Source organism: Apodemus sylvaticus, chromosome 11 (assembly GCF_947179515.1).
Source record: "Apodemus sylvaticus chromosome 11, mApoSyl1.1, whole genome shotgun sequence".
Classification (NCBI taxonomy): domain Eukaryota; kingdom Metazoa; phylum Chordata; class Mammalia; order Rodentia; family Muridae; genus Apodemus; species Apodemus sylvaticus.
In genome coordinates this window covers 75,126,289-75,144,910 of record NC_067482.1, presented here as the reverse complement: position 1 = coordinate 75,144,910, position 18,622 = coordinate 75,126,289, and the positions used below count along the sequence as shown (strand labels likewise).

General features: G+C 48.2%; 1 protein-coding gene across 1 annotated transcript in view; it reads left to right on the top strand.

The window, feature by feature from the left end:
• Afap1 (actin filament associated protein 1) overlaps positions 1 to 18,622 on the top strand; it is a 111,232-nt gene that overhangs the window by 27,245 nt on the left and 65,365 nt on the right. The window contains exons 2-3 of the mRNA XM_052198755.1: positions 14,720 to 14,848; positions 15,258 to 15,352. Coding sequence (XP_052054715.1) covers positions 14,722 to 14,848; positions 15,258 to 15,352 — 222 coding nt within the window. The 5' untranslated portion in view covers positions 14,720 to 14,721. The remainder of the gene's footprint in view (positions 1 to 14,719; positions 14,849 to 15,257; positions 15,353 to 18,622) is intronic.

The following is an 18,622-nucleotide window of genomic DNA, read 5'->3' as shown; positions in this document are numbered from 1 at the left end:
AGCCCTCCAATTCCACTTTTCATGTATATCTTATCAAGAGATAAAACATAGAAAGAATTTCGTAGAAAAGGAAAATTAATCAATCTAGACCATTAGAGTGTCTGTTTATTCACAGTCTAGAATCGAGGTACAGTAGACTCCTGTCTAAGGTACAACTTGAATCCATTAGTTACCATGGTGTGGACAACGGTTACTGGTGGCCTTAGACAGATGCAGCCCTTGCTCTGTCTCAAGATAGGGCATATTCATTTTACATTTGCATGAGGGAGAAGCAGATGGTGTGGTGAGTGACTGGTCAGATGCTGGGCCATTGATAGTGTTTTCCTTCCATGCAGCGCCCTGGGAGTTGGGACCAAGAGCTCACTGAGGACAGATTATCCTGTCTCCCAGCCAGCTGGGTTCCCTTTCATGCCTGGCTCAGAAAGATGGCTCATTTTACAGCCAGTGAAAGCTGCATTGTTGATTATCTTGGAATCATGAAGATTTTACTTATTTTATCCCAAACTTTAGAAGTAGAACTGTCCAAAGATGATCCTCTATATTCTTTTTTAAAACCTGGGTTTTCTTTTTTCTTTTCTTTTTTTAAGTATATAAATAAGTTGAGATCTTCTTTGTGACTAACTTTGAGTAGTTTGTAAGTTAAAAAAGTGTGTGTGTGTGTGTGTGTGTGTGTATGTATGTGTAGGGGTGTGTAAGCCTGAAGGAACATCATTTCCCCTGGAGCTGCAGTTACAAGTAGTTATGAACCACCTGATCTTGGATGATGGGACCCAAACTTGGGCCCCTCTGCAAGAGCAGAAGGTGCTTTTAACCACTGAGCCACGTTCCCATCCCCTGCCAAGTGGTTTCTGACAGAACGAGAGGGTGGTTGAGAAGGTGGTTTTTCTTGCAGCATCTCCAGGATGCTGGGATAAGAGAGGCCAGAGAAAGATAGTACCGGCAGGATTCTGTGTTCTATGGACCTTAGTGTCTCTCTTTATGTTGAGAGTTCAGCATTTGCGTCTTTAAAGGTAAAGCCCCTTTTAACCAAAGTGCTTGGGGCCAGAGTACCTCAGAATGTAGTGCTTTTGTTTTGGGTTTTGAAATATGCAGATGTCACTGGTCAAACATTCCTAACCCAGAACTCCACAGTGGATCTGTACAACGTTTGAAAGATTAGGATCTGGGAACATTTCAGGCTTTCCTCTTTTTTTTTTTTTTAATCTGTGTCTAGGGAGATGACAGAACTTGGAGGCATGTAACTGTTCATCCAGCCAAGCCATCCAGGGTCTCATGGAGAGGGCACGGTTGGCAGGCTGCCTGCCCCGGGGTGAGGGGTGAGCCGGCTCTCCCTGCCCCAGTCTGTCCTGGCTGGCATCATCTTCTCAGCCCTTCCCCCACTCCTCCCCGCACATCCACGTGGCATCAGGGTGCATGGCTCCAGAAGGGACTTTCTGCTTCTCTGAGACTGGGGGGTGACAGAGGGAGGCATTGCCTGTGGTTGTACAAATGAAAATAATGTTCCCAAGTGATGACCTAGCCAGAGTATTCTAGTGGGAAGCACAGGCATATGACACCCACAGTTTGAATCAACAGGAATTTGGAGAAGCTGGGGTGCAGGAGACCTGGCTTTATCAGGTTTTGCTTTGCACCCTGTTGGGCACACTCTGCGTGCATTCTTACCAATCAGTACCTTGTGAGCAGGCTTCTAGCACTCTTCCTCAGCAGTGGGCCTCAAACTGCATTCCTCCCAAAAACTATTCTTGGTATAAAGAGAATACTTTCGCTATCAAGGGGAGGGCACTGCTAAGGTCTGGGATGGACTCCCAGCAAAGGAGTCTGACTGCAGCAAGGCTTAACCCCGGCACAGCTGTTGACCAGCAATAGCAGAGCTGGGAGCTGGAGACGCCTCAGGGGTGCCAGTGTGCATTTGGCTTTTGAGCCATAGTCCTTTGCTCTGCCCGGGACTCCTGCTTCCCCCGGCTGCTGTGCCCTGAGCCCCTGCCATCCACTCCTGTGCTTCTGTGAATCCTCGCCCCACTGCCAGATTATGGCAGCTGGACTGGAGACCACAGCTCCCGGCTTGCCCAGTTTTTTAGCTGTTCTTAGGGATTGGGCTCTGGGCCCTGTTGGTTGAAGGTCTTGTTTCAGGAGGCATCTGTGTGAGGCATGGCACTTGTGTGAGGCGCATGCTTTGTGCTGTTTAGGCTGGTGTGGATAGGGTCAAGTAGAGGGGCCAGTGGCAGTTGGTGACAGCTGTCGTCTTCACGTGGAGACTGCCTCTATGCTGTGGCCCTCACTGCTCCCTCCCCAGCCTGACTCTTTTCCTCCCATCTGTACATTCTGTCTTTACTTGGTGTCCTTGGCCATTTTGACATTCAGTTTCAGGCCCTGAAGAAGAGCGGACATTTTAGACAGGAAAAGACCATACATGATTTTCTGTGGTGGGCTGGGTGGGTGCATTCAGGACATATGGCTGAGTTATCTCCTGCTTCTCTCAGATTACAGGGTTTTCAGGGCTTAGTGATAATTGGAGTCACTGAGAATGGTATTCTTGCAGGATTTATTCAGTGCCACTTTATTAGAAACAGCTAAGCTTCCAGCAGAATAGACTTGTGGGGCTATGGCTACTGTCTGGTCAAAGGGAGGCATGTGTGAGTGTGAAGACCATTCCAACAGCTGAGAGTTTAAACACATCTGGGCTTCTTTCCATGCTCATTATTAATCATGGAGGTAATGATGAATTCTGGAGCTTGGTGCCCCCAGGCATACGCCATTAACTTTCCTTTGAGATTCCAGCCTCTCCTATGGCTGCTACCAATCAGCTGGTGTTTTAGGTAGGTTGAAACCTAGTGTCCATCTCCTTCAAGCCTGTCTCACCTACTACCCACTACTCCTTCCTGGTACTCAGCTTGCTAGGCCCAGCTACCTGCTCCTTAACCCACCATCTGCTGTCCACCCTTAGATCCTGTGGGGTTCCAGATAGGTGAGCAGAAGCTACCACACACTTATCTGGGTAGGAGAAGCAGAGACTCATTAGTTTTCAGGCCATTGATAAAGATGAGGTCTTGGGCTCTGGGTTGAAGGCCTTTGTGATATCTGCCCTTCTTGGAGAAAGTTAATTTCTATTCCCATCCAACAGGAAAATTCCAGGTTGCTGTAGTGCATTTTCTGTGAGGGATTATTGACAGATGGTCATTCTTCACTCAGACAGTAGTTATGAAGCAGTACATGTGGACCTGTTGTACTATGACCTTCATGGATTGACCCTCATAGGTCTACAGGTCCAGGGAAGGCACATATATGCACTGTGGAAATTCTGTGTGGGCAAGAGTAAGGAGCCATGCTGGTATAAAGCCTGACTTGTGCCTCCTAGGTCAGGAGGGTCGCATCTTCTCAGGGTGGTCCATCTCCAACCCAGCATCAGAGTGCTCTGAATGTTTCCTTAATGACATGAAATTGAGCCTGTGGGAGGGATAAACTGAGGGGGATATTTCCTTAAAACATAGTGTGTGTGTGTGTGTGTGTGTGTGTGTATATGTGAGAGACAGACAGAGAGACAGAGACAGAGACAGACAGAGAGAGAAAGCACGCGTGCATGTCCATATCCCATCATTATATTGCTAACACTGATAATCCTGGATCCCTTATGGAGTTTTCATAGCTCACAGTATTGTGGCTGAAGGTTGGTGATCAGGTGACCTTGAATTCCTGGCAAATGACCTCATGGGAACATGTAGGATAACTTGGGTGAGACAGGAAGCCAGGGAAAGATCAGGGAGGGGGCTAGAAATACCTGCTCCATAAAGGTCTGCAGCCATGCAGAAGACAGAGCTCACAACACAAGAACCCCTGGGGCCACCCTTGAACCTTACCCAAACTATAGCAGAATATAAAGCTTCTTAGCAATCTATCTATCTATCTATCTATCTATCTTTTTATCTCTTTCTCTCTCTATCTATCTCGTATCTATATACCGTATGCTTAATGGGGAGAACCGGAAGGGCACTGGTTTGTTTCTTTTAAAATAATTCAGACATTTGGAAAGGTCTCAGAGGAGTCTGTTTGCCCTTCACTCAGGGTCCCAAACATGGCCCGCTCTCTTTGTGTGCATTTTGTTAGGTGTTTTAGTGTGACGCCAGAGTGCAGAGGACCTTCGTGAGAGTGACCTGAGGGGGAGGGATGGCGGCCTAATTTAGGGCAGTGGTGAGGACCAGGAGAGGTGACCACATCTGGAAGGAGGCCTGGGGAGATTTGTCTCTGGGTTGGATAATGGTGGTGCCAATAGCCAGGGCTGCCCTGAGCTCTGCTCTGCCTCTTGACATTAAGCCGCAGTCACTGCTCGCCTCTCTGCTCTGAGTAACCAGGAGGTATCTCACTTGACAGTCCTGCTTTTCCTATAGTTCCTAATCCCTTGGAGGTCTTACTGCTGTAATCCTTTAGCACTGCCTGAGGCTGCCCAGTCTGTTTTGCACCTGGGATTGATTAGTCATTGCTACCATCATTCCACAGAGGCTATGAGTGAGTTCTCCACAAGAAGACCCTTGGAAATAGAAGCTGGGATCCAGAGCAGGGGTCTAAACTGAATCAAACACCTGGGAAGGACTATTGTGTAGGTGGTGTTAAACTCTGTGTGTGTGTGTGTGTGTGTGTGTGTGTATGTATTTAATACTTTATGAAGTTTCCTTACTGTCTTGGCAACTGTTTTCTCGCCTCTGAAGTGCTGGTGTCCTTCTCAATACAATTCATTACTGTTATAAAAGAGGCCCTTGCGTGGAGGACCAGCTCCCTGGAGAAGCACATGAGAGACCCTTGTGGGCTCCGAGGGGGCAGCAACAGCAGTGGTTTGGTGAGCACTGACTGGTGACCAACCGAGGAGGGGGTAGAGAGGAACCCTTGATAAACTTCGTTTGTGTAGTAGATTATACTGATTATAAAAGTGGAAGTTTCCAGGATTTGTTGAGGGCTTATCTGTGTCAAAGACTGTGCCAAGCTCTCCACATAGGGCATTTAAAAAAAAAATAACATCCATAGCTAAACCTCTGGTCACCCTGGCTTTACAGGGCACACTCAAGGCTCCCCAGGAGCTGTAAGCAGACCGTCTAGGGCCCTGAGTCTCACATCCCCGAGGAACCTGGGCTCTTGCCCATCCTGTGAGTGTGGCAGCTCTGGTCCCTGAAGTGCACGCCGCCCCCTCCTCCCCCCCCTCCCCGTGAGACAGGCCCTGCCTCCATTAACACCGTGGCATATGTTACCCAGCTCGTGGTGCCCACCGCCTTGCCTCCTGCTCCCACATGCTCAGGGGGAGAAACCATCTGCCAGGGGATCCAGGAGGAGAGACAGATGCCAGCCTTTCAGCCTCCACTCCCTGGAGAGCCGTGGCCCTTCCTTCTTGAAGCTTTAAGGCTGTCTCAGGCCTGCTGTCGGGAGCCCCCGAGGCCCGAGGCTTTTTCTTTTAGTTGACAGAAGAGACTTGATGACACAGTCCCCCAGCCTCAGTGCCTTCTGATGACCGGATACAGAGTCCCAGCTGCAGGCTCTATGGACAGCTGGGTTGCAGGCCAGTGAGGAGAAGGTGCTGAGATTTATGAGGGCTGGGCTTCCTGTAAAGGCTCAGTGCAGGCTCTTTGGGAAAGCTGGTTCTCTCACCCAGGCCAGACTTCCCAGTGCCCCCTGGGGCTGGATTTCTTTTGGAGTCTGTGTTTCCTCATTGTCAGAATAGTGTGCTTTGCCCTGGCTTCCAGGCCTTCCTTTTTGGAGTTTTATTTCTCTGAGCACTGGGCAGATTCAGGGAGGTTTTGATGTTGTGTAAGCTCTTTTCCAGTGGTCCTGAGGCTGGTGGGCTGTTCCGTTGGTTGGGTGTGGATGGAAACAGAGGTGGCCCCTCTCTGATGGCTCCTTCTCTCCTGCGGCAGCTCTAGCCTTCTTAAGGGCCACGCTGCCCATGCCTTTGCCTTGGCTTTGCTACAGTGCAAGTGGGACTGAGCCTGCACAGGGTTTGGAAGGCAGCTAGTGTCTTCCCAACACGATCTGATGTTTTGTTCCTGATAGAAAGCGGACGTCAGGGCAAATTGTGCCCATCTGACCTGTCTCTATAGGGATGGAGCGAATGAGTAGTCCTTTGTGAACATGCCCTGGACTATTATAGAACAGTGCAAGGAGGTGCGGTGAAGTGTGGACTCATCATGAGTCCTGCCACCTCTTACGTGGAGGCGTTAGTTTTCTCCCTCTATGTTTGGGTCCTAGGTCATTCAACTTGGTGACAGATGCCTTTACTCATGGACCCATTTCCACAATCCCCAAAGTTACAGTTTTAAGGACTTAATTAGGGCAGGCTTTTTATTTAATAAAGTAGTTGAGAGTCACAGGATCAGGTTGGAGCCAGCTAGCTGTCCAGATGTCTTTATGGCTCTGGATGCCCCCCTTGGAGATGATAGAAGGTCTGGGGAAGTTTCTAGCCAGGGTTCTCCTGCATGGAGCCTGCTGTCTCCGTAGTCAGGCGGTGCCGGCAGTAGTGTGGGTTTAGTACAGGGACCGTGGCAGTACAGGCTGGCAGGATGCATGATTGTTCTTTTATTTCTCCCTTGTGGTGCCAGGGCCACTGTGCCCATCTGCCGTGTCCCTGCAGGAATATAGAGTGTGAGTGAGTAGTCCTTTATGCCACTGTTGAGCTGGTGCCAGTGAGCACACTTTTATCCCTAGGCATTATTAGTCTGCATGGTTACAAGCCTAGCATGGTGCACTGGACACGCCTCCTGGTTGTCCCTGAGACTTAGAAGCCCTGTCACCTTGAAGGAAGCTAGTAGTCATCACAAAGGATCACAAAGGAAGTAATACTTTGACACCTGACCTCTGTAGCTTACATCATGCCCAGGGCTGGGCAGTTCCTCCTCCCTCCATGCGTTGCACCCTGTGGGCCAGTGTTTGGTGCATTCCTGACCTCTTCCCTGACCTAGCCATCTGCATTTCATCAGGATCATGGAATCTTTGGATGAAGACAGAACTGCTTTGGCCTGGTGACTCCTGTTCTTTCGATCTGTGTGATCTGCTGGCCTCTCTAAACTTCATTTTTTCTCACCACCGAGATGAGAAAGTCCACTTACTGTTGTTTTCTTTGGCTCCTTGCTTTCCTTTGTGTCTGCATGTGTGCTTTCTCCCTCCTTCTGCTTGGAAGAACCCCAAGTCTTGCATGGCGAATGGCATGCCCTCAGTGGTGGTAGTGGTGGAGGAGGCTGTGGCGGTGGGTAGGGGCCCTTCCTTTCCTGATGCAGAAATGTAGAGCCTGCCTTCCTCCCGTGGGAAGCCAAGCAAGCTCCCTGTCCCTGCTCCTAATTGGTTTATCTCTGCCAACCAGTCATCTTTCTTAAACGTTTATTTATACAGATCTCATATTACCAGATAAAATAGTGTTTCCTACTTAACCTGTTCACCTTAACCTGTTGCGTTTTCCAGATCTCTGCTACTGTGGCTCACAGAGCCCTAGGCTCTGAATCTAGAGCTCATCCCTAGCCCTGGAGTCAGAGGCCCAAACTCTCACATGCTCACTGGGCTAGCCCGGACTGGCTTTGTGGCCAGGTGCAACTGCTGGCTCTGGGATTTCATTTGCTTTATAGATAAATGGGTGTTCCCTTTATGTAGCTCTTTTGGGAGATTTACATGGGTTTATGTGTGCATACTTTATATTGCTAAGGATTACTCTGAACTGAACACAGTGTAATATATTTGTCCCTGGCATTGTTAATGGTCCTTTAGTTTGGGCTTGGGTTTTGGCAGTTTTGTGTGGCTGTATACAGTGGTGTGTCTTATGTAAATCTGTGGGCATGGGTTTCTGGGGGCATCTTTAACTTTAGGATACTGTCACATTGTCCTTTAAGGTTAGGGGTAGGATAAGATTCCACATCCCCTCCCACTGAAGAAATGTGTTTCTGCTGTTTAAACTTTAGTTAGCCATGGTGGTTTGGTTTGTGCGTCTAGCTGAGTGACTGCACTCTTCCTACGCATTCAGTGACATTTGTGACTCTTCCTGGTCAGTGTCATGGCTCCTTGGCCTGTTTGTTGCTGGGTGGTTTGCCTTTGTATGTTCTTGGTGTTCAGGGTGCTGACAGAAACACTTTGTCAGACACATCCATTCTATGTACTCTCATTTAAAAAAATAATTTCTTTGAAGAGTTCTATATTTTAAACATATATTGGTACTTTTGGTACTTTTGGTGTTTGTGGAAACTTGTGGCTAAAATTATGTCTTCTAGGTGTTATGCGTTTCTCTTTTTTGTTTTGTTGTTGTTGGTTGTTGGTTTTTTTTTTTTTTTTCTTTTCTGAGATAGAGCTTCTCTGTATAGCCCTGACTGTCCTGGAACTCACTTTGTAGACCAGGCTGGCCTTGAACTCAGAAATCTGCCTGCCTCTGCCTCCTGAGTGCTGGGATTAAAGGTGCGTGCCACCACTGCCTGGCTTTATGCTTCCCTCTTTAGTCTTTGCTGAGTTTATATTTATGTGCTCAGGTGTGAGAGTTTGTGGTGGCTTTGTCATGATAGACAAGGTTCAGCAGAGGACATCTGGATTCCCTGACCTGCTGTGGCCCTCATTACCTGTTGCCCCTAGCCAGTCTTTCAGGGAATCTGCCCCAAACGGTTAGCTGATGCCCTCCCCATCTTGCTCAGACCCACTGTCTAACTATTATGTTTTTTTCTTTGCTGACATAGGAAAGATGGGGCTCAGGACCCACTGGCTACCGGCCATGCCAGGTCAGATGGGACCTGACCTCACATAGGTGTTGGAGTGAGATTGCCAGAGATTCATGGCTTATCTGGGGGATTCAATGTGAAGTCCTTGGTGCATTTAGGTGACCTATAATGTAAACCCTTTATGGTAAACAACTTGATTCTTAAGGTTGTAACTTTGATTTTGGAAGTTCAAAGTTTTTTCCGCTGATGATAAGTATTCCTGAAATTAATAACTATTTTCTATTTGCATGGAAACAAATAGTGTAACAATTAATCCAACTATATCACTGTTAGCCAGAGATGACACAAGCCACTCTATCTAAAAAGTCAGGGAAACTGGGGAGTGACCAAGGTATGTGCAAGCTGCTATCCCCAGTGAGTACAGAACTGGGAGCCACGCCCCTTGAAGTAGAATAGCTTGCCTGGCACAGCCCTCATCAGGGGTCCCTGCTGGTCACTGCTGTCCATTTGGTTTGGCTTTTATCTGAAGAGTTTGCAACACTATGTAGATGGCTTTTTTTCAGACTTGACTCACTTACCTTAAGTAATCACAGCAAAAATGATCTCAAACAGCTCTCGTAGAACTGTTGGCCAGATGCCTTTTAAGTTTGTTTTTTGTGGTGCTGGCTATTGATCCCAGGGCCTGGAGCATTTGAGACAGGCCTTCTGACAATGATCCGTACTCTGGCCTACTGGCTTTTTCATAGTTGTCAAGATTCTGGTGTGTGTGTGTGTGTGTGTGTGTGTGCACATGCACATGCTGTTTGCTTGTTTCTTCGTAACATGGCATTTTATTTATTCTCTCATCACTGTCCACTCTGCCCTTTGTGGTACCCAGGTATCTCCACAATGAGTTTCTAGTTCTGTAATGTTCACATTTTCTTACAATGAATGAAGCATAAACATGCTCTTCCCAGGCTGTGGAGATGGCTCAGTGGTTAAAGCACTCATTCCACAGATGTGAGGACCTGAGTTAGGATCACCAGAGCCCATGTAAAGGCCAGACAGGTGTGGCAGCCACCTTTAATTCCAGCCCGGAAAGGTAGAGAGTGGGTTCCCAGACTAAACTGCTAGTGAGATTAGCTATATAGATGAGATCTGAGTTTGATTAACAGACCCTGGCACAATGATTAAGGTGAAGATCAATGCAGGATGAGACTGGACATTAACGCCCATGTCCCACATAAACTCACACATGCACATACCTCCACATGTGTGTACACATATGTATGTGCCCACATACATGCAAACATCCACACACATGAAAATGGAAAAAGAGCCAGGTGGTGGTGGGCGCGCCTTTAATCCCAGCACTTGGAAGGCAGAGGCAGGCGGATTTCTGAGTTCGAGGCCAGCCTGGTCTATAGAGTGAGTTTCAGGACAGCCAGAGCTGTACAGAGAATCCTGTCTCAAAAAAAGAAAAAAAAAAAAAAGAAAATGGAAAAAGAAAAAAGCAGCATCGTGCGTCCCTCTGCCTTTAGCTTACTGTTAGTAATGGCCTCTTCCCCTCACCTGGCTTTCACCATCACGACTCCATCTTGGTGCTCATTCTCGAATTACCTTTTCAAAATGGAGAGAAATCAAGACCAATTTCTTAAACAAAACAAATAAAAACAAACAACACAAAGAACAAAAACAAAGAAAAAACCTTTGCTATACCCGTTCCTGGTGCCGTGGTTCCTGGTGCTGTGCTTGGCTCTGGAGTGTGGGAGCAAGGATGGCCAGGACTGGATTTTACTTGTCTTTAAATTTTGAATACATCCTTGTGAACATAGTGCCTGACAACTAGTTAATTAAACTGAGGAGAATTAAACTGGCCTGATGCAGGTGGGGCGGGGATACTGTGCTTCCCGCGTCATGTCTGAACTCTACTTACCGAGTGAGTGACCTGCGAGCTTCCTCTCAGCAGACTCTTTCTGTGAACTGTGAACTAGCGCCCTGTGATGCTGTCTGTGACTCTCACCCTGACAGCAAAAAATCCCACCCAGATCCTGCCTGCCTTAGCTTCCTACAAAGCAATGGAAGCGTGTTTTCTCTTCAGACTCCCTTGAATGGGTCTAACTTCAAGGACCATCATAGGGTCTGGAAAGGATGGGTTCTGGGGATTTTCATACCGGCCCTTGGGAAATCCTCCTAACCTGCCTCTACTCTGTCAGCAAGGGTGATGCTTAGAGGCATTCCCATTCTCTTAAAGACTTCCTTCCTGGCATGGATAAATATTCCCAAGATTCTTGCAGCATCTTCCTGAAGCCCAGCGAATTGCCACAGGTTCTGTTGACAGAGGAGCTTGCTAAGAAGAGATTCAGGTTAGGCTCCCACCAGAGGCTGGGCCGAGGATCGTTCACTGGGAAGAGACCCAGTCTCTGGGTCTTTCCAGCTCCCAGCTGGACAGATGACTTCAGATTCAGACACCACAGGTTAAATAATCATGTCCACCGTTACCCAGCCTCCCAGATGATAGCTGTCTCAGTTAGTAAGACTATCAGATGCTGTCTTGCTGAGGGAAACTTAAGGACCCAGCAGCCTCAAACCTTGGCTGCAACTTCTGGGAACTCAGAGACCAATCTTTGGGCTGCCTCCTTGGATTATCTGCCGAAGCCAGGGGAAATGTTTGGAAGAATCTTCTGGAGGAGTCTGAACTGTAACCCTATAAGGGAAAGTATGCATGGCTGCACTCGGGTGGTGGCTGCGTCTCTCTTCCTTACTTCTGGAGTGCCGGCTCTCTTCAGTACGCGCCCAAGAATGAGCTCCCGCAAACAGGGCCCTGCCAGGTGTGGTAGCTGCCCAAGGGCCCCTGTAGGCGCTGGCCTTCTGCCTCACTTTTCTTCAGTTCTAAAGATGGCACAGAAGATGCAGTTGCTATTCAGGGACAGAATTTTTTTTTTATTTTAATCTCTGGAATTTTCTTTCTAAGATGCAGCTCAAGGATCCTGCCTGTTAAGGAAACCAGAAATTCCCTAGTGAATTGGTTTACCACACAGAGCAGGTGCCTGTTGGCATTGTGTGAGACATTCCTTCCGAGAGATGTGCACTGTGGTTCCTGACTGCAGACTGGCTCCTGCCTGGGGGAAGAGACGGACTTCCCTATGGTATAGTGTCCTGTAGGAGGGAATGAGGGTATTTGGGGGAAGTTTTTGTGGGGAGGTTATTAGCAATTCTTGTGTCCTTGGCCCCAGTCTGTGTTCAGTGATTGGCATTCCATCCAGCGAAGGGTGCTGGATGTCAGGGCTGACAAAGGAAGAGCTCCCGGTACAAAGACTTCCTATTCAGCCTGCTGCCACAGGCCAGGCATCTGCTGTTCATAATCTCATTTCTGTCCCTTGTTTCAGAGATGATAAGATCACAAGGGACCAATGAGAAAAGAACATGGAAAAATGCTCAGGTATTAGGAGGCTACTAGTTAGTGTGTGTGTGTGTAGTCCTCGGACCAGGGTCCAGCAGGGAGAGTGAACTGCAGCCTTGAGCAACTGCAGCCTTGAGTCCTTGAAGGGAAACACCCTCAACTGAAGAATTAGTTGCCCAGCTCAGATTGGATATCTATGAGGCTCTTCCTTAATTGCTAATTGAGGTGGGAGGGGCCATCCCTCGGCAGGTGCACCTGTGCTATATAAGAAAGGTGGCTGGGTAAGCCACAGAGCGAGCAGGCCAGCAGGGTTCCTCCTTGGTCTTCAGGACTTGCCCTGGTTTCCCTTGCTAATGGACTGGAAGGCAGAAGATGAAATAAACGCTTTCCACCACAGTTGCCTGTGGTCACGGCGTTCATCACAACAGCAGAAAGCAAGCGAGGATCGGAGCCAAGCTGAGCTGGAAGCTTAGGCTTGAGGGTCAGACTGTGGTGCTGGGCTAGGCCCTCTGCGTTGTGCTGAGGGGTTCTCTGAATGTTGATGCCTCTTCCATGGAGAGCAGAATGCAGTCAAGGATGAGAGGAGAGTTGGAAGGGCTCCTCCGCAGCCTGGCTGCTGTGACTCCTGCTTAGGCTTTGATTTCTGTCCGTGGCTTGGCCCAGGACTCTCTGTTACTGCTTCTAGACGGTGAGGCAGTGCCCGCCTCAGGATGGAAGCAGGTGGCCCCGGCAAGCATGGGCATTCCCATTCCCCTGTCCCTCCAGAGCCACTGTGCCTCACTGGCCTCTCCCAGTGAGCCAGGCAGGCCTGTGGTCTGCTGGTGTGCAGGTGTTCAGCCTCTCTTCTGAGAGGGCTCTTCTCAGTGTTTGCTCAGGAGTCACCTCAGTTACTCTCCTTTCCCACTGCCACCCATAGGTGACTTCTCCAGGTCACAGTGGGACTGTTGCTTCACTCCTGCCCCTGACTGTTGCAGCCCAGTCTCCCTTCATCATGAGACCTGACTGTTGTTCCTGTAAAGTACCACGTCCCCTACACCTGGTGTCTCATAGATACCACAGGCATACCGAGTACTTACTGTGATCTCGGCAGCATGCCAAGTGACCTCACAGTGACTTGGGTAGGTGCGGTTTGCCTTTCCTATAAGAGCTGTCATTCCTGCAGTGACATTCCAGTGCTTTCTGTGTGGACTGTGTTTTAGGTCTCCCCAGGCAAAGCTGCTGTAAGCAGCACTGCTGTCCCTGATGCTGCCACCTCTGGCCCACAGGAGACAATGTCAGGTCCTTTGGCATTCCAGGTGGGTCTGTTGCCCATACTGTATAGTACCTGAGCTGTACCGATCTTTCACCGTGGCTAGGTGGCATTTGCTGTACCCAAAAGTGATGTTTCTGAAAGTCACTCTTGACCTTGTTAGAAAGCACAGTGTTGGGGGCTCTTGGGCTCACAGTGACTGACTCTGACTCAAAAATACTTAGTGAAACCTCAAAAAGATCATTAAAAAAACTTTGAGCTGTTTCCTTAGAAGCGATGAATGTAGTTAACTTTGGGGTGTAGCTCTGTGCCGTGTCCAGCGCACAGGAGGCTCTGGCTGGTGGCTGAGAGAAACGAAAGCATGAGTGAATGAATGAATGAATGAATGAAGGGCTGTAGCTGCACTTGTTCATTCAAGTCAGGTGACATAGGTGGCTCCAGGCTCTGTGACTCCTCCTCCAGACCAGCATCCTGCTATCTGCAGAAGGACTTCCAGAGCTACAGCAGAGGAAAGGGCCAGTCTTAGGGGTTGAAACTTGATAAAGGCAGTAGTTTTACAACCTGAGTAATGTCAGGGATGTATCAAGGGCACTCTTCAGGAAGGGGGCTCTCTCAGCTGTGGAGAACACCATGCCTCTATGAGTGCCAGTGCTTGAGGCTAGGTGCCAGGACTGAAGCTTTGTGCCAGTTCCTGAGTCTGGGTGCCAGGGCATGGCGTGCTCATGCATGCAGCTCTACCCTTGTATTTATTTGGCCCATCATTGCAGCAGTGGGAAGACAGCGTCTCACTGTTGGGACACCACTGTGAACCTGCCAGCACTGCAAAGGGTTTCAGTGCCCTGCAGCTCGTATCATCAGTTAAGAGTTGTTGATATAACCCTGCATTCCAGTCGTGTGCAGAATGTCAGTATCTGCCATCATCTGAGTGGGAAAGACATGAGGGAGGTCACGACCTGACCTGGAATCTTGGCTGCCCGACACCTAGTCTCCTTACCGTGGTGAGCGTAGCATCCCTGTCATCCTGGTGATGGATGCAGCTCAGAAGAGCAGGTTGCGGATGAGCTTTGGAATCTGTGTGCCGGTGGTTATTTGAGGGCTGATGTTTAAATCTCTGATCACCCACTGACATGGAGTGGCATCTGATTTTAGGCCACTCAATCTGTTGGCTTTGGCTCTGATTCTTCTCCGGTTGAGCGTTGCTGCCTCTAACTAAGTAAGGATGAAGGAGCCTTACATGTGTTAGGAAGATCACAAGTCGGCAGTGCCTGGCTTAGCATTCTTGCTTCTTGTGTTAAAATATAGCATACTTCATCTCATGATCGGACTGAGCCTGAGCCACTGAAGTGAAGCTCACACTCCTGTTATGTCATCTGCCAGCCCTCGGCCTGACCACCATCCCCTTCTTCCTCTCTCCTTTCTTTCCAGCAATGGAAGAGTTAATAGTGGAACTCCGCCTCTTTCTGGAGCTCCTGGACCATGAGTACCTCACATCCACTGTCAGAGAGAAAAAGGCAGTGCTCACCAACATCCTGCTGCGACTGCAGTCCTCCAAGGGTGAGTTTCCCAGGCTGCCTCCTGGGCTGCTGGGGCGTGCTTGGTCCAGAGCCCTAAGTTTCCAAATCCTCTTTACCCCACCTATCTCTAAACTTCATTCATTCATTCTCTTCCAGTATATCCTCTGACACGATCCCTCCATGAATTCTTCCTTTAGTCCCCTCCTTCTCCCCCCTTGCTGTCTGGTCTGGTCTCAGGTAGAGCATTCACAGATAGGTAGAGAACCCTGTTGCTCCCACCACCTGTTTGCAGGATTGCTGTAAAGGATCAGAGAGGATAAATATTTGCACCATTCTCCAGAGGGCTCAGAAAAGGCTACTCCTGGCCTCCTCCCTCTCCCCTTCCCTCTCCCCTCCCCCTCTTCCTCCTCTTCCTCACCCAGATCTGTGGTTTTGCTTAATCCCTACAGGCTTTGAAGTGAAGGACCATGCTCAGAAGGCAGAGGCCAACAACCTGCCAGCACCACCCCAGATGCCTCTGCCGGAGATCCCACAGCCATGGCTGGTGAGTTACACCCACCCACCACCGCACTGCCACTGAAGGCTTGGGCTATTCATGTGCCTGTCAGGCCTGTAATGGAAGCCAGGGGTGAGAGGCTTTTCTCTGTCTGAGGTGCTCCTTGGAGTGTGCTTCTAGGGTCCTGAAGCTGTTAATAACAGAAGAAGCTTGTGTTTCTCTGTAGAATCCTAGAAACACAGGTTTTTAGAAATCTGTTAAGACAGGTGAAGGGGAGTTGGCAGTCAGACTCTTGTCCAAGGAGTCTGAGGACTCTACCTACTTGTGATCTCTGACATTCATGTCTGAGTTCTAGGGTGAAATTTTTTTTCTCAAGAGAGAAAAAATATGCACATTACAGGAATGCGCATTTCAGTTGAGTCGATGTATTTCAAGTGGATCCGGGGGTTTCTTTTTGCTTTTTCAAGCTGGAGATGCCCTGTATGCCATGCTGTCTCCCTTCAGCTTTTCCTGTATCTTTATATTCTGCAGCTTGCTCAGTCAGGGGAACTCTGAGGTAAAGCGATCACTCGCTTATCTCTCCTCATTTGCTGTCAGGTTGGGGTCTGAACCGGAAGAGGCAGGGTGATGCCTCATCTGTCTCCGCAGCCCTTTGTTCCTCGTGCTGTGGCCCCTTGTCTGTGGTGCTCCTTGCAGAGCACTGCACCTTTCTCCAGCTTTGCTTTCTTCTGTTGGGACAGACACTGAAAAGGCTCAATCTAGGAATGCGCAGAGTGAGATGTTAGTGGCAATAATGAATACAACTAATAAAGCCATAATTACAACAGCGTGTGCTAGTAAAAGGGATTTCAAACTTGGTAGTTATTTAAAGAACTTTCCACATAATGCTTTTGATTGACTAGAGACGACTAAGACTGTAGAGTGTGATAACAACAGATGGGGCGACAGCTGTTATTTTATGTAATCCTCATGGCGTGGGTTTTAAAAACCGTTGAACACTTTATAGCAACGGTTCTTAACCTGTGGGTCAAGACCCCTTGAGGGTATCAAACGACCCTTTCATGGAGGTCATCTAAGACCATCAGAAAAAACAGTTATATTACAATTCATGACAATACCAAATTACAGTTATAAAGTAGCAAAATAACTTTATGGTTGGGGGTCACCACAGCATGAAGAACTGCATTAAAGGGTTGCAGGGTTAGAAGGTTGAGGATCTTTGCTCTGGAACACGTAGGGAGTTTGGATACCAATGTTTGGAAAAGGGTTCTGAGGATGTGTGATTTACTGAGGGTTAGTGATAAGCTGGGAAAGTAGGAATTGGGAGATGGAGAGATGGCTCAGGGGTTAAGAACACTGGCTGCTCTTCCAGAGGTCATGAGTTCAATTCCCAGCAACCACATGGTGGCTCACAATCGTCTGTAATTGAATCCTCCAATGCCCTCTTCACATAAAATAAATAAATAAATAAATCTTAAAAAAAAATGAAAGAAAGTAGGAACTGTTTTCTGGTGTGCTTCCACCCATAGCTGGTTCCCTGTCAAGCTCGGGCTTGTCCTCGGAACAGGCCATGAGGAGCATGGGGAGGCCAGAGTGCTACTTGTCAGAGTCACTTTTCTCCTTCCACATGGAATCTCATTCGGGTCATCAGCCTTGAAGGGGTTGTCTTCATCTGTGGAGCCATCTTGCCAAGGCCATAAGCTTATTTTTAATCATTGGTTTCTTTTCCTTTCCTGTTGTAGAAACTGTTCATTGTTATTATTATTGTTGTTGTTGTTGTTGTTATCACTTGCTATTTTTAGCTACATAAAATCATATTCCAAAAGTATTTCATTCAACTACATTAGTACTTTCTACTGGTAAATTGTTTTCCAAAATATGAGCTGGATGGAAATCAACGGTCCACTATTTCCTGGTTTAGATGGTTTGCTCTAGACTAGTCTTGAATCCATGGCATTTTGTGGCAGGCCAATATTTTGTACCTTCTATTCCATAGTCAACATGTTGTGTCTTGGGAGTGCCTCAGGATTCAGGGGAGGGAAGGATACCTAGAAGCAGACAGAGTGGTGGAGGCTATAGGTATTACAGGTCATCTCCTGTACAGCCTCCAGCCGGTCTTTCCTGGAGTGCACATCCTGGAGGGCTGCCTGGAGGGTCAGAGGAGCCCTTTGGATGCCAGTTTCAGAATAAGAGTCCTCACTGAAGGGGCAGCACTTTGTACCATTTGCATTTCTGTGGACTTTCCTTCCAATCTAGTTTACCCAGTGACAAGTTGGTCAATACTTAGAGAAGAGCCTGCTGGCCATGAGCATATAACATGGTGCGGCCACCAGTGTGGTCATTGTGCAGAGGGACTGGAGGAGATCTGTGGCAACCCGTGGCAGTTCAGCAACTGGCCAAGGCACTGCACTACATTTTTATGAGGGCTTTTTGAGAGTTCTGGGGAGATAGGTCTCTCTGTGTGTAGTCAAGGCTGACTTGGAATTAATTGTATATGCCAGGCTGGACTGGGATTTGTAGTCCTCCTGCTCCTACCTTCCAGTTCTGGCATCACAGATGTATTCCATCATGCCTGTCTTTCCTAAGGTTTTTAGTGAAGGATGAGTTTGCCAAGTGAGCTAAATTCAGGTCAGTTGGCTTTTGGCCAGGCACCATCGATTTTGAAGGCTAACTTTATGGTGAGTTTGCTTCTTGTAAAGATGGACTGGGAAGGAGACCACACTGGGCAGAGTGACCCCCAAATGAAGGCACAAACCCGAGAGTGAGCCAGATGTACCCAGATCCATGTGATCCACCCTAGGATTTGGGTGGGTAACGCCCACAGGAGGCTGCAGTGCTGGGCAAACTGACGGATGGGAACTGTGAGCTTATCATGAGAAAACATGGTGTCCATCCTAGTTTGCATTCAGTTGTGGTAATAAACACAATGGCAGATTTAGTTGGGGGGGAAGGGTTTCTCTGACTTACGTGTCCTGCTCACTGGTGGGGAGAAAAAGAACAAAAATCACAGCACAGTGTCCATGACTTATTTCCTAAGCTAAAATTATTTCCCATGTTTGCAAACTGATACTGTGCTCTGGCTTTTGTCTTTTTGTGGCTTGTAGCATCGAATACCGCCTTCTGTCTGTTGCTATAAATACTTGTTGCTGTGATAAAATGACCATGTTGCCTTTTGGGAAGAATCTGGAAGGCTTTGGAATTTTCTGCTGGAAAGCCATTGTATACTCAGAGCTTACTGGGCCATTCATCCTGGGCTTGGAAGGTGGGAGAATCAGGACAGTAGAGATTCCAGCTGTGTTTCAGAGAAAAGCAAGGGCT